The sequence below is a fragment of the Gorilla gorilla genome, chromosome 3 (genome assembly GCF_029281585.2).
Source record: "Gorilla gorilla gorilla isolate KB3781 chromosome 3, NHGRI_mGorGor1-v2.1_pri, whole genome shotgun sequence".
Classification (NCBI taxonomy): Eukaryota; Metazoa; Chordata; class Mammalia; order Primates; family Hominidae; genus Gorilla; species Gorilla gorilla.
Window position 1 is genome coordinate 15,368,482 of NC_073227.2, and position 24,899 is coordinate 15,393,380.

General features: G+C 51.2%; 2 protein-coding genes across 5 annotated transcripts in view; both read left to right on the plus strand.

The window, feature by feature from the left end:
* The window catches only part of JAKMIP1 (janus kinase and microtubule interacting protein 1), a 175,858-nt gene extending 158,442 nt beyond the window's left edge, over positions 1 to 17,416 (plus strand). For all 4 annotated transcript variants that reach the window (XM_055385847.2, XM_055385846.2, XM_055385848.2 and 1 more), the window contains 5 exons: positions 799 to 876; positions 4,269 to 4,472; positions 12,560 to 12,625; positions 16,063 to 16,138; positions 17,327 to 17,416. In XM_055385847.2, coding sequence (XP_055241822.1) covers positions 799 to 876; positions 4,269 to 4,472; positions 12,560 to 12,625; positions 16,063 to 16,113 — 399 coding nt within the window. In that variant the 3' untranslated portion in view covers positions 16,114 to 16,138; positions 17,327 to 17,416. The remainder of the gene's footprint in view (positions 1 to 798; positions 877 to 4,268; positions 4,473 to 12,559; positions 12,626 to 16,062; positions 16,139 to 17,326) is intronic.
* Positions 17,417 to 23,909: 6,493 nt separating this feature from the next.
* C3H4orf50 (chromosome 3 C4orf50 homolog) overlaps positions 23,910 to 24,899 on the plus strand; it is a 122,236-nt gene continuing 121,246 nt past the window's right edge. The window contains exon 1 of the mRNA XM_031010306.3: positions 23,910 to 24,196. Within this exon, the coding sequence (XP_030866166.3) occupies positions 23,910 to 24,196 (287 nt within the window). The remainder of the gene's footprint in view (positions 24,197 to 24,899) is intronic.

The window sequence follows — 24,899 nt, forward strand, 5'->3', positions numbered from 1 at the left end:
TGGTTCTTGAGTAGTCGAAGGCCAATTTGAGTTCTCCAAGGAGAAATGGAAATGGGAAGAAAAGGAGGAAGGTGGAAGGACTAGTATGGCCTAGGAGCAGGGTGTGGTGTGGCAAGAGCCCTGACTGATGCCAGAAGGCCTGGGTTTCTACTCCCACCTCTGCCATCACTGAACTGTGGCATCTAAGGCAAGGCTCTGGTCCTCCCTGGCTCTCTCCTTCCTTGTCTATAAAAGGAAGTGGCTACAGGAGATGAATTCTAACCCTGAAACCCTCAAATCAAGTCATAAAAAGAGATTTGCACTCTGGAGAGATCATGCTTGCGGGGTCTTAGACAGTGACCCAGGTATGTGGGAGGCAGGGAGAAGTGTGCTCAGTGAGACCAATCGGGAGGTGGGTGATGCAATTCAGGCAGGAAGGAAGAGCCACATCTGGGAACCATGAAGACAGTCTTCAGGGGCCACTAGGATGTAGCAGGAGGAACCTAGAAGGACTCCTGTGACTTGCGCCTTGGTTTGAGGTGGGTCCCTTCTTTACAGTCAGGTACCCAAGAGGCAGGGAAGCAGGAGGAATGGGATAGTCTTCACCAAGGATCCAGGTGTGGCTGTCAAGGGTGCCCCAGGTCAGTGAGGCTCCTGCTGGGTGATTCACGTGGGGGCAAACGGGGAAGACCACCAAGTCCCTTCTCATATGAGTGCCCCCAATTCGGTGAGACTGCCACTTTCTAGCAAACGGGCTCTGAAGCTGTCATGGATTCCTGTTCTGACGCTGGTCCCTGATGGCGCCTCCCTCTTTCTCAGGACCTGTTCAGCAGGCAGAAGGGCTACCTGGAAGAGGAGCTCGACTACCGGAAGCAAGCCCTTGACCAGGCTTACCTGGTAGGACCAGAAGTGGGTTTGACACTTTGGCTTCTTAGACTCCACATTAGAGGCTGCTTTTTCCTCTGGGGCTGAAACTGCATTTAGGGCACTCCCCAGTGCCAAACAGGAGTGATAAAAACGCCATCTCCACCTTGTGACTGGAATGACCGTACAGATTGTCCCTTTTCCCAAATCAATCGTGATTTTCACAAATATTCAAAGTTACTTTAATGGTTTTCTTATACATGCTTCTTAAATTCTAGTAATCATTTGAGATGAATGAGAAGAAACTATATTTCTTTCATGTTTGATTTTACTTAAATATCTAGACTTAAAGTCCCAAAGCAAGTTTTCCTATAAATAGGAAAAAGAGATGATCACAAAGGAACGCAGAGGTAAGGCAATTAGATGAAGCCAGGTGATTTTCAGAACCGAAGGGACAAGGTATAAGGTCGGATGTAATATTGCATTTGGGTTGCAAAATTGGTTCTGGGCCTCCTGGTGATTAAAGTACAGTGGGATGATGTTCAAACTCCTGTGTCCTCACACTCAAAGCTAAGTGCTCCTGGCACGAGAGAAATTCTCCTTGGGGGTGGTGGGGAGTTGAGTAAGATCATAGAAACTTGTCCCTGCAGGAGAGAGAGTTTAGAGTTCAATGTCATTCCTTGTAGGAAGAAGCTAGTGTGGTACAGAGTCTTGAGCAAATCTCTGCCCAGATCATTTGTAGTTCAAATAATTTTACAAAAATGGGTTTGCACCTACAAAATGCAGAGCCAATCACTAAAAAAATGACTTTAAAACTCTACTTCCCATGACAGGCTCCAGGAAGACAGACAGCAGGTAGCCTGGGCTTAGCTCAAATGGACAGGAGATTTAGACATGAAGGCCAGTGCAACTAGCTATGACCCTTGTCCCTTCCTGTCGAGGCTGTGAGGCTTGAATCCCTTGAGACTAGGAGCAGGAGATGTAGAAGATCAGAATGAACGAAGCCTTATCAAGACACGGCATTTCCCTCTGGGCTCTTGTTTCTGGTTACGCGACGTTTCAGTAGTGTTGAGGGCAACTAACGAATGGAGACATTCTCCATTCATGTTTTGGTCCAGGCTTGGTGCTTTTGAAAACACCCTGCAGGCTGGGCCATCCCCATCATGCATCCCTGTTCTTCCCTAGTGTTTCCCAAGAAAACTCCAAGCAATGTGGTTTTAGATGGAACTTAGGGTCCCGCAAAGCGTAGCGCAATAGAGTAAGTTGGAAAACTCTGAAGGACTTCTTGGGGTCTTAGCGTGCTAAAGGGTGAGTTGAGGCTCCGAGAGGAATGTAAGCAAGTGGCGTGCCAAGTTCAGTGAATCACTGGACCTTTTTTCAAGGGACATCTTGCAGAACTGGCATTTCCCAAAACACACTTTGGAACACCTTGGGGTCCACCCTTCCTTTGTCTAAGCCCCAACTCAGGAAGGCCTGAGGGGCCCCTCAGAGTGCTGAATCTGCAGAAGAGGCCCCTGCACGCTGGTTCTGCCACCATATAGAAGCTACCTTCACACTTGGAGCATTTGAAAGCCTGCCGTGGGCACTGTGCTGCCAGTGGGATTTCAGTTGCATGGGTAGACAGGAGTTCTGACGCAGCCCCTGGATTCTCATGAACAGTCAGGAAGTGAAATGCTCTGAGAGGGTGACAGGGCCATGTGTCCATGCTGGGGCCAGGACAGCAGGTGCCAGATGCAAGCCTATGTCCCTTTGTCACTGAGCTGAGTGAGGCGGGGCAGGCCCGCAACGGGATTTCCAGAATCCAGTGGTGCGTTTCTATCTGGAAACTGGCCACGCAGGGGTCTCCTGGGAGCTCGGCTGCTGAGTAGAGAAGGGGTGAGCCTGCAGGCACCAGCAAGCTCTGCGCCATGTGGAGCCCACCTCGGGGCCCCGCAGCTCTGCTGGGGAACAGATTCCACCCTTCTAGTTCCCCAAGGGCAACTGTTGGGGTGGGCAGAGCTGAAGGTGATCATGTTTGTTGGTTAAAATCAGTCTGGCCCGATGGACCTAGATCCCAGCAGGGAGAAGCCAGATGAGACTTGAAGAGCAAGTGGCCTGATGGTGATGGAGGGCTACTGGGTTAGCCTCTGCCTCAGTGATGGAGGGCTACTGGTTAGCCTCTGCCTTGGTGATGGAGGGATACCGGTTAGCCTCTGCCTCAGTGATGGAGGGCTACTGGGTTAACCTCTGCCTCGGTGATGGAGGGATACCGGTTAGCCTCTGCCTCAGTGATGGAGGGCTACTGGGTTAGCCTCTGCCTCGGTGACGGAGGGCTATTGGGTTAGCCTCTGCCTCAGTGTTGGAGGGCTTCTGGGTTAACCTCTGCCTCCATGACAGAGGGCTACCGGGTTAACCTCTGCCTTGGTGATGGAAGGCTACTGGTTAGCCTCTGTCTCGGTGATGGAGGGCTACTGGGTTAATCTCTGACTCAGTGATGGAGGGCTACCGGTTAGCCTCTGCCTCTGTGATGGAGGGCTACTGGGTTAACCTCAACCTCGGTGATGAAGGGCTACCAGGTTAACCTCTGCCTCAGTGATGAAGGGCTATCAGTTAGCCTCTGCCTCGGTGATGGAGGGCTGATGGTTAACCTCTGCCTCAGTACTATGTTTCTATTGAAACTCGTGTTTCCTCTATACCACCTGTAGTTTCTTTGGGAGAGAAGTAGCTGCTCCTTAGTGAGGAATGTGGGTGGGGATTTAGGAAGGCAGAAAAGGAGGTAATTTTCTTTTGTCCTTAGACATTCCCATAAGATAGCTATATTTAAGTGTCTTGCTGTGAAAAGGAGTAACATCCTGTAATGATGACAACTCAGCTTTCACAAGGATCCACAGTTGGTCACTAATGTCTCATTCAGCTTTGCCAAAAAGGGTGTCTTGCTTTTGTTGGGGGTTAGAGGCAATTAAAACATTGCCACTATTTGCTTTGGGCTAGAGTTGCATTCTTAAGGCAGCTGAAAACCAAATGTGTGCAAATCCAGACATATTTTCCCATTGGCACCCATTAGAAAAGGGGAGATTTGTTTCCAAGGTGAGGAGAGCCAATTGGAAACCAAGGATGAAATAAAACCCAGGTGAATTGCACCTCTGTTTGAGTCATGCATTTTAAGGGAATGCTATGATTACTTTTTCTTCTTGCCCTTGTACCCTCTTGTGCATAGTAGGGGCATCTGGGTTGAATAGAGTAAAAAATGACAAGTGCGCGGGGCTGAGTTGCTCCCTCACAGCCTGCTCCCCCGGGCACTGCTGGCCCTGTGCTTGGCCCCTGCCAGTTGCCCCTCCCTGCCTGAAACCCCCTCCCTGGCTCTGCCTTCACTGGCAGCAGCCTTCTGGTGTTTCCTGTCCACCAACTTGTGACCTTCCTCTGTCTGTGTGATCTGGGGTCCTCAGAAAATCCAAGACCTGGAGGCCACACTGTACACAGCGCTGCAGCAGGAGCCGGGGCGGAGGGCCGGTGAGGCGCTGAGCGAGGGCCAGCGGGAGGACCTGCAGGCTGCTGTGGAAAAGGTGCGCAGGCAGATCCTCAGGCAGAGCCGCGAGTTCGACAGCCAGATCCTGCGGGAGCGCATGGAGCTGCTGCAGCAGGCCCAGCAGGTAGGCAGCAACAGCTGCTGTGCCCACAGCACCCCTGGCACCCTTGTTGTCCTGTGTGCACCTTGGCACCCTGATGGGCCTCTGAGTGCCCCAGGCTCATTCCAGGGAGAGTTGGTGGTAAAGCAAGTTTCCAAGAAGCAAGATTTCATAGACGCCCGTCATAACTCCCTGTGACGGGGCAAGACGTGGGGCACTTGGGCATTCTAAAGAGCAAACGCTGAAACATTCATCCAAACCAAAGTGCCTTCTCCCTCGGCCCTCCTTCTCCAGCATCTGCACGCTGTTTCCAGGTCAGATGCTGGTTACGGGGAGGCATCCGCTGAATGGTTTGCTTTTTTGCTGCCTTTTGTGATGGCGGCTCATTGGAGGATTGGGCCTGGAAACTGTACCAGTTGTAGGTCTGAAAACCTCAATGTCTTCCAAGGTTCGAAGTTGTGTGTGAGTTTCATGTGCTACTGAGCACATGGGGAGCTGGGGGCTTCATGACTCCTGATTGACGAGGAAGGGAAAGAAGCAGCAGCATCATGCAGAGCATTTGTCGGGCGCTCACCGTGTGTCAGGCGGTGGCTCCCTGCACTGCAGATCCTTTGTCTCATGGACCCTACGTGTAGGCACTATGACGTCCATTTTCCAGACGAGAGAACTGAGGCTCAGGGAGGTTAACTCATGTGTCTGAAGGTCACCCAGATAGTAAGGATCTAGATTACCAGTGGGGAGGGATGTCACAGAAGGAAAAAAGAAGGGGGATGCGGTCAGAGAGAGAGAAAGAGAAAGAGAGAAAGAGGTTGACTTACTTTAAGGAACTGCCTCACGCAACTGTAGATAAAGATCGGCAAGTTCACAATCTGGAGGGCAGGCCAGAGCCCCAGGGAAGAGTTGTTGTAGTTCAAGCCTGAAGGCCATCTGCTAGCAGCATGCTCCTCTCCTCGGGGAGCTCAGTCTTTTTCTCAAGGCCTTCAGGTGATTGAATGAACCACACACACACACGTTATGGAGGCTCATCTGCTTTACTCAAAGTCTACTGATTTAGATGTTTATCTCATCTAAAAAAGACCTCCACAGAAACATCTAGTTTGTTTGTTTGTTTTTTGAAATGGAGTCTCACTTTATCACCCAGGCTGGAGTGCAGTGGGACAATCTCAGCTCCCTGCAACCTCCGCCTCCCAGGTCAAGCAATTCTCTTGCCTCAGCCACCTGAGTAGCTGAGATTACAGGCACCCGCCACCACACTCAGCTAATTTTTGTATTCTTAGTAGAGACGGGGTTTCTCCATGTTGGCCAGGCTGGTCTCAAACTCCTGACCTCAAGTGATGCGCCCACCTAAGCCTCCCAAAGTGCTGTGATTATAGGCATGAGCCACCATGCCCAGCAACATGTAGCATATTTGACAAAATATCTGGGTACCATGGCCTAGCCAAGTTAACATAAAATCAATCATCATCACCATCAAAGGGAAAGGGCATTCTGGGCAGCAGAGCAGCATGGTGTGGTTCAGCTTAGGCAGCAAAGAAGCTGAAAACACAGACACTGGGACCAGACGGCCAGGCTGTGAACTCTGGCTCTCCCATTTAGTTGTGTGGCCTTGGACAAATTACTTAACCTCTCTGGGCCTCACTGTCTTCCTCATGGGGATGATGACAATGCCTGTCTCATTGGGGCATGGTAAGGTTTAGATAATTATTACTTGTAAACTGCTCTCAATAAGTGCAGACCACTATTGAGACCACTATTGCTGAGTGTAGACTGTGGGTGGAGGTAGCGGCAGCAGATGGGGAGTTAGGAGCCAGGTGCTGGCTTGTCTCTAAGGCCAAGGACTGTACCTTCTTTTCAGGACTTGCTCACTGAGTGTGCAGCAAATGAAGGAATTGATTTTGTGTTCAGGAGATCCAGCTCAAAGAACAGAGTGATGTTTGTGTGTTCAAGCCAAAAAGAAAGAAATCGTTACCCCACTCAAGGATTCAAATTTCATGGAATGTGCTGCTTTTGGTGGTCTAAGTCTGAAATGTATGATGGGTTAGAGAGGACACCGTAAAGATACAGGGCAATGCCACATTCCACTATGACTCCTGGAAAAGCCCCCATGCTGCACATGCTGAGAAATGAACCCAGGATCTGGGTGATTTTTTAAAAAGCCAAAAAGCAAGCCATGGCAGTGTCTGCCTGCTGGGCAGTGTAGAACTAGCATCCCTTAAAGAAAAGATTCATTTAAAATGCAAGTGTTTTGTGGTGTTTCTCTAAGATCATACAGGACAAATCACTTTCCTTTTACTGTGTAGTCAATTGCATGGAGAGGCTTGAACAGTAGTTTAACCAGGGTTGGTATTGCTTTTCCTTTATCTTTGGATCATTTTCAAATTAATTGAGAATTCTGCTGAAAGTAATTAGTAGACACTCCTTTCTCCCACTGAATATTGAAACTTCCCTGACCTCAGTTTTATTAAAATACAGTGATAAGTACATATACGCTGAAGTCAATACATTTATTCAACAATACATTTGCTCTGAGGCTTTCATGAGATAAGATATGCAAATCAATTCACCTGGTACATGGTAGGTGTTCAATGAAAGAGGACTCTCTTTATGTCATAACGCATGGATGTCAATACCCAAGGTAGCATGCTGCCTCCTGGCCACTCAGTGTGGTTCATGGACCAGGGACATTGGCATGATGCTGAGGCCTGCTAGAAATGCAGGATCTCAGGCCCTGTCCCAGGCCTATGGAATCAGATTCCACATTTAAGAAGATCCCACGGTGATTTCTATGCAACTTCATGTTGTCAAACCTTAGTCTTATAGATGCATGGCTGTGAGTTCTAGGGGGATGTAAGGGTCTTGTTACTTTTTTGGTTTTGTAAGAAAATGAGTTCTTATTCCTTCCCTTCCCCCTCACCCTGTCTCCCTCCTCTAGCACACCAGGCAGCAGAATCCAGGGCAAAGGGTTCTACCTCCTCCCTGCTTTGAGTTCAGCTCTAGAACTGTCAGCAAGGCTTAACGTTTGCTGGCCTCAGCTTCTTCATCTGTACTATGTGGGTAGTTCTGAGCGGCTGCACCTCTGGGCATTGCCTGGAGGCTGTGGTGTGGTTCTGCAGGTGAAAAAGCTTGGCCAAACTCTCCCAGTGTTACTGATGATGCCATGATGTGTGCTGACTCTCGCTCCCCTTCCCCGCGGAGTGTTGCAGGTGTGTAGTAGCAACAGGAGCCCGAAGCCCCCAGCCAGTAGCCCAGAACCTTCATAAAAGAGGTGCAGACTTAGCAGTGCATCTGTTTTACTGGATGCTTCCTTTAACAGGTCTTCCTGGAAGTGGGTGGTCTAGGTATGATTCCTAGGCAGAGGGGAGACTTTCCAGCCAGCCCAGTGGCCACAAGGTGCTGGGGAAATGAGATGCTGCTGCTTCTGGCTTCCGTCCAACAACTATGTGCAGAGCACCCACCCCATGCCAGGCACAGTTCTGGCTGTTGGGAGTGGAACAGTGGACAAACTCCTGCTTCTGTGGAGAGGATGTTCTTAGATTCTGGGGAGGGGAAACAAGCAAGACTCGAATAAATACTGAGGAGGTCAGAAACAGGCAGAGGCTGAAATGGTGCAAGGAGGTGAGCCGGGCAGCCACCTGGCAGAGAGAACAGCAAGTACAAAGCCCCTGAGGTGGGAACAGTTGATTGTGGTTGAGGAAATGCTTTATGTTTTCTAACAGCTGCAATTTTCAAAAGTAGTACCCTGTATATAGATTTTACAGAGAAACCACCACCCTGGAACAGTGGTTGTAATGAGCCTCATTAAAACACCTGTTTGAAAACAGGTGTTTGGCTACCTGATTAAGTCTTCAAACCAGCTTAAACAGAGGGAGAGATGAAGGCACAGAGACAAAACAGCTGGATGAAGGTCAGCTAGCCACAAAGTGACCCTTCCAGGCCAGGCCCATCCTGAGTCCACTGCCAGAGCCCTGGTCTCCGCACTGCATGATCCCCTGAGGGTTCACTATTGATGTTTTGTGATTCTTTGCTAGTTGCTATCATTTGATAGTCTCCAGAAAGCTGGTATTTTCAAAAGAGTATTGCAAAACCTACATTTTTTTTCCCAAAGAGAAGGAATTCAAACCTGCATTACGGTGATTTTTTTCCCCTCCAGGAACATAAAAATTAACGTTTTAAAGTTTATATATGGAAAGCTATGATGCAGCATTAGGAGCCATAGGCTCTCGGGTCAGACAGGTTTTTATTCAAATCCTGCCCCTAGTTATGGTGTGACCTAAGGCAAGTTAGTTCACCTCTGTGAGCCTCAATTTTCTTGTCTGTAGAATGGGTACAATCAACACACACAACTTGAAGTGTTGTGGTCAATGGAGAATTTATCTAAAGTGCTCACAAAGTAAGCATTCAATGAATATCAGCTAACATTTGCTGCACTTGGCTTTTCTAACCCAACCTAATCATTATCATGTCTTCTCTCACCTTTATATTCATCATAATCCCTAACACTCATGTATTCAACACGGGCGACACTACATAATACAACGAGGTGCTCCGGCAACACTCACCCCACTTCTGATCTGGCCCAAGCACTGGCTACCTGCTTCAACCATGGACAGACCCTCCCACTCTCCCAGTTTGCTGTGGACATTACCATTGTATTTCACCTGGAATCTGGCCCACAGGGTGCAGTGATGTCCCCTGCCCGGCCCCAGCTGAAATTGGCATTTTCCAGCCCTGTTAACTAAGAGGAGAAGAGGATGTGAAAACATCCATTAGTGAATGGCACCTTTCCCAGCGGAATGATTCTGCACTTTTGTAAAAGGTTCTGCCTGAGTGAAGGTTGGAGTGAAGCCACTGGTGTAAATTCACTTTGTCCTGACCCTCTCTGAGGGTTCAGTAGCACTGGTTTCACTTCCTAGCCACAGTTGGCCTGCAGAGACATCTGCTGGGACAATTCACGATGGCAATGCCCTCTCCATTGTCTCTTTCTCTGCCGAAGCCTTCCTAACACAGAGCACCACCACAGCACCCCCCCCCCTCCCCCCGAGACCCTCACTGGCTCCCTAGTGCCCAGAGCACAAAGCCTGGGTTGCTTAGTCTGACCTTCGAAGCCCTCTAGAGCCCCTTCCAACTGCCACAGCTGCATTGTCCACCTCTCTCAGAGTTGCCCCTGCTGGCCATCATGGAGCTGTGTTTTGCTTTGTTTTGTTTTGTTTTGTTTTGTTTTGTTTTGTTTTGTGTTGTGTTGTTCTAACATTCGTGTACCAAGCACTGTTCTAGGTGCTGTGGCAATATTCCAGCCCGGGGAGGCAGACTGGGGCTGACCCACAGAAGGGGCTCAATGGACATTGGTTGAATGAAACTCACATGAGTCCTTTGAGGACAGGTCATTGATGCCATTTTTCACAGGGGAGCAGAGTGAGGCTCAGAGAAGGTAAGCAACTTGTCCAAGGTCACACAGCCAGGAAGCAACAGAGCTCAACTGTGAACCCAGGTCATCAGATGAGGAAACTCTTACCCACTGCTCTTTCTGGCCTCCCACACTCTGATGAGAGACTGTTTCCTAAGTGTGAATATCAAGAAAGATTAGAATGAGAACCAGGTTGTCAGGCTGATTTTTAAAGCCCAGAAGTTGTTCCTGGGGGATTCTCAGATCTTCTTTGGAAGCTGTAAAGCCAGACATTAGATGACAAAGCATTGTCCTGCAGATCCCATTTCACCCTCGGTGTCATGGGGTCCGACACAGACATTACAGCAGAGGGGTCCAGACACAGAGAGATCATATCACTCACCCAGAGCCCAACAGCTGCTACATTTGGGGTCCAGAATTCAAGCCGGGTTCAGGCCGCACGCCCTGCTTACTCAGCAGCACTCGGCCGCCCTGCATGTGAGGGGGTTGCCAGGAAACTCCTGCCACTACCAGACTGAGGTCACACCGTTCCCTTCAGGTGGGAGAGAGTAGAAAATTACCAGTTTAAAAAAATAACGTATGGAGTGCTCAATGCCAAGCTCTGCTCTAAACACTCGGTACAAATTTGCTTGTTAAATCCTTAGATGTGGGCAGCACCCATCTATAGATAAGGACACCAAGCCTCAGGGAGGCAGAATAACTGCCCAAGGTCGCAGATCTGAGAGAATCATCTTTTTTTCTGTCTCCTTCGTGGAATCCATTCTGTTTGGCTGCCCCGTGATCATCCTGAAATCAAAAGCTCATCATTTCCCTGCTTAGAACCCATCACTGGCTCCCCATGGCAACCCCAAAGCTGTGAGCACCTCATCGGGACATGGGCCATTCCAGACCCTCTGAGCTCTGTCCCCGACCCCCCACCAAAGGCCCCTTGGCCTCCTGCACATGCCGTTCCCTCCGCCTGGAATTCCTTTCCTCTCTTGTGCATCTGGTGAACTAACCCTGCTGGGTTCCAGGTCTCCTCCAGCCCACGGCACGATACCTCACCCCTCCTCATGCCTCTTTATTTATTTATTGGGATGGAGTCTCTCTGTGTCACCCAGGCTGGAGTGCAATGGCGCGATCTCAGCTCACCGCAACCTCCGCCTCCCAGGTTCAAGCAATTCTCCTGTCTCAGCCTCCCTACAGGAGCGCACCACCAAGCCTGGCTCATTTTTGTATTTTTAGTAGAGACATTTCACCATGTTGGTCAGGCTGGTCTTGAACTCCTGACCTCAGGTGATCCACCTGCCTCGGCCTCCAAAAGTGCTGGGATTACAGGCTTGAGCCACTGTGCCCAGCCCCTCTTGGTTTTCTTGATGGTGTTTGTATTCATCTGATGCCCCTTCTATTTATTTGTATGCTGCTATTGTCTGAACTGTAATTGAACTATAAGGGGAGGGACTTTGTCTTTCTCTCCAGGACTGGAACAGGCCCAGGCATATGGAGTCCTATTTACTGAGTGACTAAATGTGCCCACAGTGGTGGTTCTCAAAGCAGGGGCCCCGGACCGTCCGCGTCCTCATCACCTGGGAGCTTGCTGGAGTGCAACTTTCACTCAGGTCCCACCCCAGCTGGGCTGAGGCAGAAGCTCTGTGGGCGGAGCCTGGTAATCTGCATTTGAGTAGGCTCTCTGGGTGATGCTGACACAGGCTGGAGAATCACTGCCCTACGGAATGTGAGATGGCTTCTCTGGGCCTGAATAAAGGCCTATGGTGACCCCACGTTTAATTTTTGCTGGCTGAAATCGTCCACCCTTCCGCCTCCCAGCATTGTCTCATTGTATGAGGTCTCTATCCCGTTCAGGGCAGACAAGGGCCAGCAGCCCGCTGGGCAGAGTTGCCCCAGGGGTACCCGCCTTGGTGGGGCCCTTGATGGGGCGGAAGCCCTGTGAGCACATGAAGATCTGGAAACGGGGGAGTTCACCAGATTCCCTCGGTGGAGACGCTGTGTGGGATGGGAAGGAATGATCGGTAAACCACCCAGGGAATTAATTCTGCAGGTGTGGCGCCAAGGAGGGTAACTAAGAGTCCGGGTTTGCCCAGGACTGAGGGGTTTCCTGGGGCTCACACCAGGAAAGTCCTGGCCAAACCGGGTCTGTCGGTCACCCTGGTACCACGTGCTGAGTGGGGTTCTAAGAGGGCAGGGTGGACGCTGGTGCAGTGGCTCCCACCAGCATTGACCTCCTCTGCCCTTCTCCCTCCCTTCCCCCATCCCCCAGGCTGCAGTTAAATAAATCTTAGACAATACGTGACTTGGTGTCACATCCCACCCATGCCCTTTATTAGCTGCTCAGGGTGCCTACATGTTTTGGTCCAGTCTCGATGTTTTATTTTTAAAAGATCCCCTCTGAAGAATGTGTACCGTGTAATTCTATTTCCACAAACTTCTAGAACAGGCACGATCCATTATTAGTGATAGAAGTCAGAACAGAATTCCTTTGCAGAGCTGGAATTGAGCCGGGGGACCAAGGCCTCCTGGGAGCTGGGATGCTCTCTTTCTTGCTTTGGGCGGTGGTGACACAGGCTTGTGCACGTATCAGAGCTCATCAGGCTGCCCACAGTGTTGGTATCCTTTACAGCTTCTGTGCTAGACCACAATAAAAAATAAAAACAGAGTTTTTAAACCTGGAAAACTTACTTTTTCTGACACATAACCTGGTGTATTTCAGAGAATCCGAGAACTGGAGGACAAACTGGAGTTTCAGAAGCGGCACCTGAAAGAACTGGAGGAAAAGGTAGGTGACTGCAGCTGAGACTGTCCCCAGGTTTCTTTCCATGAAACGTTAGCGCGGAATCATTTTATTTCATAACGTCCAAAGCATAGACTCTGTCTCCAGCCCTCCTTTCTCTGCCCTTCTTCCCCTAAATCAGGATCTCATGGAAATCGCTAGTTCCTCAAAATTCCTTTCTGGTAAAGGCATTTCCTTCTCAATGGCTGTCAAAAATTCTTCAGGCCGGGGCCAACTCTGTGTGTCTTTTTCACAAAAGACTTTCCCCTGAATCCCTACTCTGCTGTCTCACTAGGAAGGAGGTGAAGCACATTAGCCCGATGAGGTCAGTGGCATCCCCCTAACCACAGACACGGGTTCTCCTCCATGGACTCATTCACTTTTTAAATACCTTCTATGTGCCCCAGACCAGTCGCATGTTCCTAGAAGACGCAGCCTCTCCCATCCCAGAAGACGTGAGGCTGGCCTCTCACTGGGCTTTGGGTATGTTCCACCAGCCCATTTACCATGATGCCCATTTTATGAGTGAGGAAAGTGAGGCAGAGATAGATTAGGACACCTGTCCATGGTCCCACAGCTAGGAAGGGATGGCTGGGTTCTCCATGGACGTCATAGCCATCCCATCCTGCCCCTCCATATGACATTGGTCCAGACAGACACATGAGTCTGGCTCAGGACACACGCAAAGCAGTTTTATCATGGTATTGCCCTTCATCTTCTTCCGCCTGATGGCTGTGAATCCTTGAGGACAGGGACCACGTGGTGTTCATCTCTTCATTCAAGACAGTTCTTGCCACAGGATAGGGCATCATCAAATGTTTGTGGATGAGTACGCAAATGATTCTAGATGAGTACAGAAAAACAATAATTGCCTATTTAATGTCATAGAGGTAAGTTCAAGTGTGGCAACAAGATGGAGAGCCGCTGAACCCATCCAGGAGGTCCATGGCCGGCATGCCTGTGCTCAAAGAGGGGGTCCCACCTGAATCTCAAAGGACACTGTGGGATCAGCCCTGGGAAGAGGAGGTAGAAGGGGCATCTCTGGGCTTCATGTGTCTGAGGCCGGTCTTGTGAGAGAGGAAGCTGACTCATTTCAGGGACAAACCAGGGCAGAAATCTCTGGAAGGCAGATTCCAGGGCTGTCCAACAATGGGATGACAGCCTTTCCAGTCCTGCAGGGAATCAAACCATGTGCCCAGAGAGATGGAACAGCTCTTAACATTCCACCTCCATTTCAGACGCTTCCTCTCCCTTCTCTCATGACAGTCGGCTCCATGCAGATGAAATCACCTTCCCATCTGTGCTGGAGGCGTAGGGCCCTGCCGGGTCGCAAGTGGACTGAGGATCTGTGCGCAGGGGCGGGGGCAGGGCTCGCCTGCCAGTTCCCTTGTTGCCCTCATGGGAACCCCAGTTTTAGCTGATTCCTAGAGTCCCCGTCTGCCAGATGCCCACGCCTACCAGCTTCCCAAGGATATTTTGAGAACCCAAGGGGGTCTCAAGTATAATTGGATTTAAGAATTGCTTGAGGGATGAGCTGGTTTCGCAGATAGATGAGCCTGGGCTCTCCTCTGGCCTTGCCCAAGTGGGCCCAGAGAGCCTGGGAAATTCACCCCTGTGCCCCACGGAATTCACCCCTCTGCCCCAGGCCTTGGTGTTCTCATGTGCTGCTAGGAATGGTGCTCTGTCTCTGAGGGTGGATGTAGGGATAAAATTAGGTTGAGGATATGAAAGTTCGCAGCCCAGGGCCCAGGCAAGGCGTGTGGACTGGCAGCACCGGTTCTTCCCATCTCCCAGGTAGCTCTACCACTTGTGTTGGTAAAATGAGTCACAGAGCCAGATATGACAAAAGAAAGGCTTAAAACATGCCCAAGGTCATCCTTGCTGATTAAAATGTTAAAAGTCAGGTGGAATGAGTGCACACTTAAAATAACACTCACTATATCCTCGGCAGTGAGAATACCTGGGAAATGTTGGAATCGTCTTTCTGGCTCTTTTTTTGACTCTTTTCTCAAAGCCAATGTTTGGGGACTGGTCTGTCTCCTTTTGCCACAGAAAGGAGTTGCGGAAGCTGGCATGCAGAGCAGGAGGAACTGGCCAGGATGGATGGCTGACGAGGCCTGTAGGGCTGGAAACCTTCCAAGATGCCTCTTGCCACCTTCATTTCCTTATAGGCATCGGAGCCTGTGACCGTGGAAATAGCCCCAGCCACCACTATCCCTGGCCCCTCGGTCCCTTCGTCATTGCCAGAAACTCTTTCCTGCCACACCCCCACTGGATGGTCTTAATGAATCCTTCCCTCTTCCCAGGCCTCAGTTTCCCCATGTGGAAGATGAAGGGCTGGGTGACTTTCAAGGCCCCTTCTAGCTCTGACTTCCAATGATCCTACACCTTGTTTAGAAGTTGATGGCTGTTAGTTTGGACTTTTCCAATAAATAATATAGGGAGCTATTACCTTTTTTTGGGGGGGAAAGAACTCAAGGATTATTTTCAAAAGCCCCAGTTGATGTTCAGATATGTTTCCCCTAATGACTTGCAACTCCTTTTGAACAAAGCAAGTCCTGAGCAGGGTAAGAAAAAAATTCTACTTTTAAGTCGGCATGTTTAATTTTTCCTCCCGTTAAGACCGTTTTTCCCTGGTTTTTTTTTTCTGTATAAGTAGACTAATCAAATGACACAAATGATTTTAAGTAGTGACTCTCTTGGAAGAAAGAACACGGGGTAAAGATGGTGTAGGGCCGGGGTGTCCAATCCTTTGACTTCCCTGGGCCACATTGGAAGAAGAATTGTCCTGGGCCACACATAAATTACACTAACACTAACAATAGCTGGTGAGCTAAAAAAAAAAAAAAAAAAAATGCAAAGAAATTTCATAATGCTATAAGAAAGTTTACATTTGTGTTGGGCCACATTCAAAGCTGCCGTGGGCCACATGGGGCCCGTGGGTAGAGGGTTGGGCAAGTGTGGTGTAGGCGGAAGCGCTCTACTTGTCTGCAAGTTGGACTGGGTGACCTTGAGTGGAATTTACCCTGATCTTTGGTGCACACATCACGCCCCCGTCTCTTGGTGGGAGCCGCTGACCATGACCATTGGCTGGGCCTTCCTCTATTTATACGGGCCTGCCCAAGTTCTGCATGAAGGCCACATCACAGCACCAAAAAGTCCTGTCCTGGTCCAGAGTGTCAGTCTCCCCTGAATGAGTTAGCTGCATGTTTGGAGAGTGGGTCGGGATAACCCACCCTGAGTGTGGAAGACCCCAGGATGCATTTCCCAGGGGAGATCACTTCCTAAAGCCTGTTTACTTCCCATTTCTCTTTCCAAACCCAACAACTCAGTGTCATAGTTCTTGTAAAATGCTGTCATTGAGTTCCATACTACATATCTTACATCTGTTTTCTTTTCTTTTTCTTCTCTTTTCCTCATTTTCTTTTGGTATTATTTTATAGTTTTTGTTCCTTTTTTTGTTTTTCTCACTAGCATTCATTCTGTGGCCTTGATGACTTCAGTGAGCCAAGAACTCGGGTTGGTATCCTTTTCTTTTCGCAGATGAAAATGATGATTTTCTAAAACAGGAGGAGTCCTCCCAGTCCCTGACTGTCACGTTCCTTGAGAGATGAGGCACCGTGGAAGGTGGCCTTGTGCTGGATGCCTTAACTCATGGGTCTGGGTCATGGGGGGAGACCCGCCCTGAGGAGGGGGATCAGGGACGCTCACTGTGAATAAGAAACTCCTCTGTGGAGTTTCATCCACAAAGGGGGACTGTGTTTTATTCCAAAGGTTCTCTCCAGTCTGGCTTCAGTCCCTGGTGCTCTCTGTTGCCTTGTGGACCAGTAAGTCCTCTGTAGGGTCCAGGGTCTTTGGCTTCCAGGGCCAAGGGCTACAGGAGCAGGAGGTTGCTGGACAAACGGCTCCTGAGCCTAGACTACCACTTATGTGCAAAGTGCCCAGGGAGCCTGTGTAAGAAGCCACTCAGCTCCCTCCCCCTCTCACCCCTGTCCTGTGCTGGGTTTTGACTCCTGTGCCATGCTCAGGGACCTCTGGAACAAGGCCATGTCAGCGTCTGGTCCTCCTCTGACCACTGAGCCCTGTGTGTCCCCAGGACCCAGCTCCCACCTTAGACACCTGGACACTTGCACATTCTCCCTGAGAGTGGCCATTTCAGAGCCAGGGGCTGCCAGGACCTCTAGACCCTAGAGTTCTGTCTTTGAATCCAGCCCAGGCTGAGGGCCCCCTGGATTCCGGGGATGCCTGCAGCACCCACTGGTTACCTGGACCACTTAGGCTGAGCTCCCAGGCCAGGGCCCTGCCTGATGTCCTCATAGGCGTCCCTGAGGCTGACCGCAGTCCACAAGGGCTTTGGTCTGGTACCTTCTGTACCCAAGTGTCTGGGACAGTGCTGGACACATGGTCGACATTCATTCAATGTTTATGGACTGAGTAAAGGAAGGATCTCAGGTCTTAGAGGACAGCTGACACTCAGTCCCATCTGAGCAGAGGTGGGGGTGGCCACAGGGGTGGGTGGGTGTTGGAGGATGGGGGATCTGATCCTGCTGCTGCTGCTTCTCCTGGATTGTGGGGGAAGGTCCCTCAGGGCTCAGCTGGGGTGTTTATGACAGCAGTGGGGGCAAGGGGCAGATAAAGCCAAGGGATCCTCCAGCCATTTTAACCCTTGGTTCTTGTGTCATTTCAAATTATGTTTTAATCTTACAGGATAGAAAAAGAATTTATGGAATAAACTGAGTCCCTACGGCAACCCCAACCCCACTCAAACCAAATTCAACAGCAAAACAAGCTACTCAAAGTCCAGAGACTGCAAACAGAATTTATGTATATTTGACAATAGCTTTAAGGGGAAGCCTTTGGACACACGGCTGGGTCCTGGCCAGCCCAAGCCGTAAGGACTCTGCAGGGACGATGGGGATTTTGTCAAACTTGGAACCACATCCATGTCCCAGCTCTGGCACCTTGAAGGCCCAAGGGGGCAGAGACCTGAATGCCAGGAAACTAAGTGCAATTACCAGAAACCAAGGGATCGGCAGCCACCGCACTGTCTGGGGACAGGCCCGAGTCCTCGTCCCCACGCCAGATGCCTCCCCAGTCCGCAGTGTGCATGTCCAGCTGGACCCGGGTGGGTGCCGTCTCTGCCCTATGTACATAAATCTCCACGAACCGTGCTGTGTTCGTCCTGGAGTTTGTCTGCCGGAGCGACTTGCAAGTGTCCTTGTAATGTGAACCCCAGTTCAAGTCCTGGTCAGCAAAACCTCTGAATCTGTGCACAGCTGGATGTAGCAGCTGGCAGCCAGAGAGAGAGGGCAGGACCCTGATGAGGGGCTGGAGCCTTGCCCATCATGGAGAAGCCGACCTCAGGGACCCCAGATTTCTGAAGGGAGGCCGAGGGCTCTGTCACTCTTGTGGGTGTGACACGGCAAAAGTCCCAGAGCATGACTGTCCCTGGGACCAGGTGGACTGAGGACTGATAGAGCAGACATGACCACCAACCAGGCCACACTTGGGCCTGCGTTGCACCTTGATCGTAATTTGCAAGGGGCTGCCAAGGAAGAGATGCTGAAGCACCCGCAGGAACTAGGTTATTTCCACAGTGGTCCCGAGACCAGGTCCTGCTCTCACCACCGCGGGGAGGAAGTGAGATCTTCCTGCCTTGGGAGGCCACCCCTGGATGGAGCCGGGAGAGCTGTCAGGGTGTTGGAGGCCTCGCTGGAGAGTGGATGGAGTGGAGCAGCCACAGAGAGCTGGACGCCAGCTGGGGATGGTCAGCCCAGGAGGAAATTCCCCAAGTTCCTTTCTGATGATGTTCCTGTTGTTATTCTAGGCTGGGTGGGGTGGAGGCATCTCCAGAAGAAGCCACCTGCTCACAGGATGCCTCTCCCAAACTTCTGTGCGGGAAGACGTTTGGAATTAGAATAGATGAAGTGAAATAGAAGACTGAATGTGACGAGGAGGCTGGCTGTGTCTGCATGGGAAGAGCCGGCTGAAGGCCAGGCCGGGCCATCCTCAGCTGGCTGCAGGTAGACGGGCTCAGGCCCTGCTCATCAGGTAGAAGGAACGGTTCTGTGGTCTCTGGTGAGGAGGACCTTTGGACAAAAGGGAAAGGACTGAAATGTAGGCAGTTGAGGGAACTCATGGGGTGAGGGCAACAGAGGATCTAGAAGTTCTCAGAAGGCCACATCCATGGATGGAGAAGGACACGGTGCCCTGCACAGAAGGGGCCCTGCCAGCCGGGGAGGGCTGCTCACACCACATCCCAGGATCCATCTCTAAGCAGACATGCACCGGGATGGCCCAGTATTACCCATTCTCTTTTGAAATCAAAACCCCAAAGCACCCACTGGCTCAGCCTCTGTAACTTACCAACACCTGGTGATGAAATATGAACAAACTGATGTCGGTTGAAAACACAGGCATCTTAGCAGCCCAGGGGCGATGGGAGTGTGGGGTCGCACAGTGAGTGAAAACAAAGGCACGCTTACTCTTTCCGGCCAGGAAGCACAGGAGGCGTTGCTGTGCTAGCTTCTGCGGGCAGAAGTCTAGGGGCACCCATGGGTCTCTGGAATGTCGGTCCAGCTCTCTTGCAGCCGCTGCAGGAGTGCGGTCCTCATGCCTGCTTGTCCCCGTCCTTCAGCGGGTGAAGGGCAGTGTCTGTGTCTGCTGGGCTCTCCCACTCAGATCATGCGACCAAAATGGCCTTGGCTTTGAAGTCAGACCCATTTGTCCCTGCCAGCCCGGCCTCTTCCTGCTGTATTGCACTGGCAATGTCCTTGCCGCTCTGAGGAATGGTAGTGATAGTTCCCATGCATGGCCTTGGGAGAGGTCTGAGCTGGACGGTTAGACCCGCAGGCTCCCGCAGGCCACCGTGGCTGCTGGTGGGAGACGTAGCATCTGCTGTTCTCTCCTTGGGAGCTGTCCTCGGAGGAGTCCACATGGCCGGCCCGGGCCCAGGACCCGTTCTCTTTTGCCCTCCGGGAGGCGGCGCAGGAGGAAGCATGAGGCTCACACTGGCAGGTACGGGGGTTTCCCTGCATAGAAATCCAAAGTCCCTGTTAGGAACCAGCATTTCTTGTCACAGTCCCAGCCGTGGCTTCCCGGCTCCCTGCTAGGCACAGTCCTGGTTGCAAGGACCCCAGTATGCAGGGAGCCTCGGAGCTGTGCTGCACCCTGGTTCACTCACCCCTCATCCACAGCCCTGTGCCCAGGTCAGGCGCATCTGCCACGGCTTTGGATGTTGTTGCCTAGTAACATATATGTGGTTTCCAGGGCAGCAGAGTTACAAAGTCTGGGGAACCCCAGGTCACTTCCTCAGGTAGAAAGGAGAAGTGTGGCTCCACCCTTTAGCGCAGTCCTGCCCACAGGTCAGCTGGGAGGTTTAGCAGAGAGCCAGCCCTGAATGTTCCTGGCACAGAGATGTCCGTGGTACAAACATAGCTTTCCACTTCTCTCTCTTACACCTCAATCCTCTGTAGGCCAAAGGCAACCAGGGAGGAGCTGGGGCATAGAAGTCGAGGGATCAGACAGCGTTCTGTCCCGCCACTCTGGCAGCCTCCTGGGGGCTGAGGAGTGGAAGCCGGGGCTGGGGCCAGGAGATCAGCTGTGCAGGGATAAGCCAGGCTGATTTGTCCAGGACAGCGGGGATTCCGGGAACAGAGGACTTCGTGTTTTAAAATGGAGGAGGCTCTGGGCAAACTGGGAGGTCGTTCCCCCATGGGTGCAAGGCTTTTCTCGCTGAACCCCACTTCCCTTCTGGGTCTCCAGCTGGCCGCAGGTGTTTTGGCTGAAGCACGCAGTGCCCGTGCCGAGCACCTTAGGTGAAATGGGCTTTGTGCTTCACACGGATGCCCTGAGAGTCAGCTCACGCTCAAGGGTGTGAGATCCTACGCAGCCTGCCCCCAGTTTGGTGCTGGGCCCTGAGAGGAGGGGAGGAATACAAACATGTGGGCGGGTGGACCACTTCCCTGGTTAGGGGCAAGGCTTACCCTGGCTGGTTGCACTCCCCACTTCAGCTCCAGCTTCCCCATCCTTCCCAAGCAAATTCAACATCTGCCCCCATCAGCTGCTCCTCTATCTGCCAGGAGCATCCAGGACTGTGGCCCCTGCTTCTCCCTCGCCTGCCATAACCCCTCTGTAACCAGTAGCAATCCTGCCTGATACTCCCAGGACAAACAATGGCCAGTTTGATATTTGGTTATGTTCTCACATTTAAACGGGGTTTGCCAGGGGTGTGCCAAATTGGGTGGGAAATAGCAAATGTGCCGTTGTGGGATCCTTTTCCCCCCCGCCCAGTTGTCTGGACTCTTGGGGCTTTCTGTAGGGCCCTTCTCTATGCCGCAGATTCCCGCTCTGAAGTAGGGTGGAGCCCAGGTCTTCACACGGCTAGACCTCCCTCCGTTCCTCCCAGCCTCCCCCCAGCTCTCAGGGGCTGTTGTTCCAGCAGAAACGGGGACTCTTGATTTCTTCCATGGCCTGTGTCCTCCCTGTCACCACCCTCAGTCTCAGGGAACCTCCCTAAGGATCCCGAGGGGGCAGAACCCCATCCTTACATCTGCACATCAATCTGTCCTGTTCTCCTGCCCAGGCCCTACCACTTCTGAGGGGCCTGCAGGCTCAGATCCCCACCCCAGGCTACCACAGATGTTGGTAAACCATGGGCAGGCCACAATTTTCTCTGTTTGACCTTCTTCTTCCCCCAAGAGCCTCTGTCACTTACCTAAAAAGCCTGAGAACACTTCCCCAGGAGAGGCCCTGCCTGCTTCCCTGTCCTTAGGCGAGAAGGAAGGACGTGCCCTCCCTCAGGGCTGCTCCCAAGGAAGGGCTGGAACAGCTCCTCCTCCTTGGTGGGCCTGGGGTAATTTTTCAGTCTGTTGCTGTTGCCTTCAGCTGTCACTCAGTCCTCCCGCTCTGCACTGGCTCCTCTTGGCTGATGTTCCTGGGGGCTCATGGTGCAGTGCAGGTACAGGACCAGCCACCACCCCCCACCACCACCCCAGAGCTCAGTTAGTCATCACCACAGTGGGGAGCGGGGACTGCTGTCAGTTTCATTTTGCAAGGGGCCGAGTCATTTGCCTAGGATCACGCGGCAAGTAGGCGTGAAAACTGGACACAGCTGGACAGTGTTGCGTCTGCCCCCTACCCAGCAGACAGCATGCTGTATTTAGTGTGTGCCAGGTGCTCTGCTGAGGGCTTTGCAGGAATTGACTCATTTATTCCTCAACAGCTCTTCACTTAGGCATGATTTTTACCCTCTTTTTTTTGAGAAGTTAAGTAATTTGTCCAAAATCACATCTGAGAAGCGATGGAGACAGGCCTGGAACCCAGGCAGCCTGGTCCCAGCGCCTGGGATCTGAGTGGCTCCACTGCACCCCCGTCCCCCGCCTCCAACTGCCCCAGGTCCACGGAAACCCCCTGTGGCCAAAAAGACATTGGCCACTGTTGGGAAAATATGCTTAAAGACAAAAGCTTCTCCCAGCACAGAAAACCTCACCACAAAGAAAATTAAAAAAAGGTTTATTGTTGAATAAGCATTAAACCAAGATATGAGGTGCATTACAGGTAACTCACTGAGAGATTGCAAAGACAGAAAGAAGTTTCACCCTTTTATATAGCCAGGCAGGCACAATCCGTGCACACATCCTCTCTCATCCCTACGGAAAAGGACTCGATAGCGTCATTGTTTCACATGGTTCATCCTAAACTCACCTGGCAACAAGGGCAACCCTCTGTGTTCATTAATTTGTTTTATACAAAGGAAAAAAAAGCTTCTCCTGCACCTGGGTTCCACCCTTCTGTCACTTACTGTGACAGGTTTTGCATCTTGGAGCCAGGCGCCTGCCCAATTAGGCTCCTTCCTCCCACTGAACACTAGGGGCGCTGTTTTCCTTCGAATTTACATCTCAAAGAGGCGGTGCCCAGGTCCTTCAGGGAAACATTCCTGATTCGTAATGCTGGCAAAAGGCTTATTTCGCTGTAAAAAGGATTTACACATATTTCAAAGAGACAAAGAAAGAACTTACACATTTTCTAAAGTAGATGCTTTAAGAAAAGGGAGGGAGGACGTCTCTTATTTTTAACAGGGAGACGGAAGCCTCTCATTTTCTATTTGTCTTGGTCCTGACGCCTCTTTGCACCAGGCCTGGCCTGTGGCGCTGCCTCCTCCTACAGGTCCAGCTGCCTCCATCTCGCTCCTGCAAACCCCAGAGTGCTCGATCCTCAAAATGACATTTGACCAGGCACCTCCCTTCTCCCAGGGGCCCACAGAAACGCCAGAGTCCTTGAGTGCCTGAGAGAAGATGGCACCCAGCCTCCTCTGTCCTCACTCCTCACTTCCTCATTCTGTGTGTCCACGGGGCCAGCTCAGTCTGGTCCTCCTGTTCCCTTCACTTGTCCTGCCTGTCTGTGCGGGGCTGTGGCCTGAGGATGCTCCCCACCTGGGGGAGTCTCCTCCCCACCTCTCTCTGCTGTAATTCCCCATTCCTCCTACGATCTCTTCAGCCTCAGGCTCCCTCCCCCTCCTCAGGGTGCCCAAAGGATGCGTTTGCTCCTTTTTTGGGGTCTTGTTGCTCACCTATTACTGTATCTCCTGTGTCAGAACACACACACTCCAGTTCGGGAGTCAGATCCATATTTGAATCCTGATTCTGCTACTTCCCGTCCCACCTGTAGGACCCAGATAAGCTCCTTCACCTTCCAGAGCCTCCATCTGACCATCTGTATAATGGTCATGTTAACGCCCAGCTCATAAGGTCACCGGGAGAATTGGACTAGGTAAGGCATGAGAGGCCCCTGCCCTGGGTGCAGACGGCACCCAGGGCAGCATAAATTTCCCATCCTCTTCCCCTAGAAAACTCTAGGTCCTTGAAAAATATGTGCTGTGCTCAAAGAGGAGGTGTGGAACCTTATTCATTATGTGGTAAAAAGATAAGCTTCATTGACTACTGGGAGTCTCTAACATCTGATGGCCTTACCTGGAGGTCTTATTTTTCCTCTCTGTGTTCATCACTAGGCATTTCATCTCAAGTGATTTTTCTGCAACTTTTTCTTGCTTTGCGTGAGTTCTGGCATGCTGACTTGTAAAACGAGAGGCTTTCATTCATATTGTATGACGTTTGTGCAGATGAAACCCAAGTCACCCACTCATGAATAATCCACCTGTTCTTGCCCTTCTCAAAGGATATTTTCCTGAACAATCTGAAGTCACAAACACCACCTTGAAATCTCCGGGAAGTCAATGTTGCAAACTCACTTAATTTTATTATTAAGTCTTGCCCCATGAAATATTTCTGAGATGGAGCCAACAGCCAAGGGACGGACTGAGAAGAGTTTCAGCTACGTCATCAGAGCCCCCAGCAGTGAGGGGTTCGACATAATGAACGTTGATGTGAAGATTGACACATCCTGGATATTCCAGGACATGGAAGATAGTGCTGAGGAGCGGGAATGTCTTCAGGAAGAAGCAGCTGGTCGCCCAGACACGGATATGGGTGCGCTCAGGAGGCAGCTGGAGTCCTCCGAGCAGAAGCCGTCAGCAGCGGAGGACAAGTACGTGACATCGGAGTCCGGGCTGAGAAGCAGGTAGCGATGCCATTTTGATCTCTCTGTGTGTATTTCACAAACCCCGGGGCCATCAGAGTGTGTCACCATGGTGTGTTGAATCACACCACACAGCTGGGGAAACTGGCTCACCAAAGGCACGTAACCTGCCCACGCAGTCACTTGCCTTCTGCTGCTCCCGCCCTCCTTCTTCTGCTCTGTACCTGCAGATGAGGCTGCCCGGGCTCCTCTGCTCAAAGGCTTCCATTTAGGTGCAGCCAATGGGAGGCCCTGAAACGGAGGGAGGCAGGGAGAAGCCAGGTCTTCTCCCTCTCTTCTTCTCTGGGTGACTGTTCCATGAAAGGGCCCTATGTTCAAAGTGACACGGAAGTGCAGAAGGAACTGAGAAACCAAAGAAAGAGGCAGACAAATCCAGTTGGTCGGTTTGGGGTGATTTTTTAGGGGAACTGGCAGACAGAAGCATGGTTTTAGGCAGCCGCCAGACAAGTAGATGTCCACACAGCAAACCTTCCATCCCCAACCCAGGGCTTATATCCTGGGGAAAAAGCATGTGTGCTCTGGAAGGCTTGCATAGGTGGCTACAGGCATCACAGCCTATGGTTTCTGCAATGACAAGGGTTGTTTTGGAGGAAACTCACAATGAATAGGTGTTTCTACGTAAAGAGAACTATATCAACTCCACATCTTGGAGGCATTCGTGGACTCAGGGTTAGTCAAGAGTCAC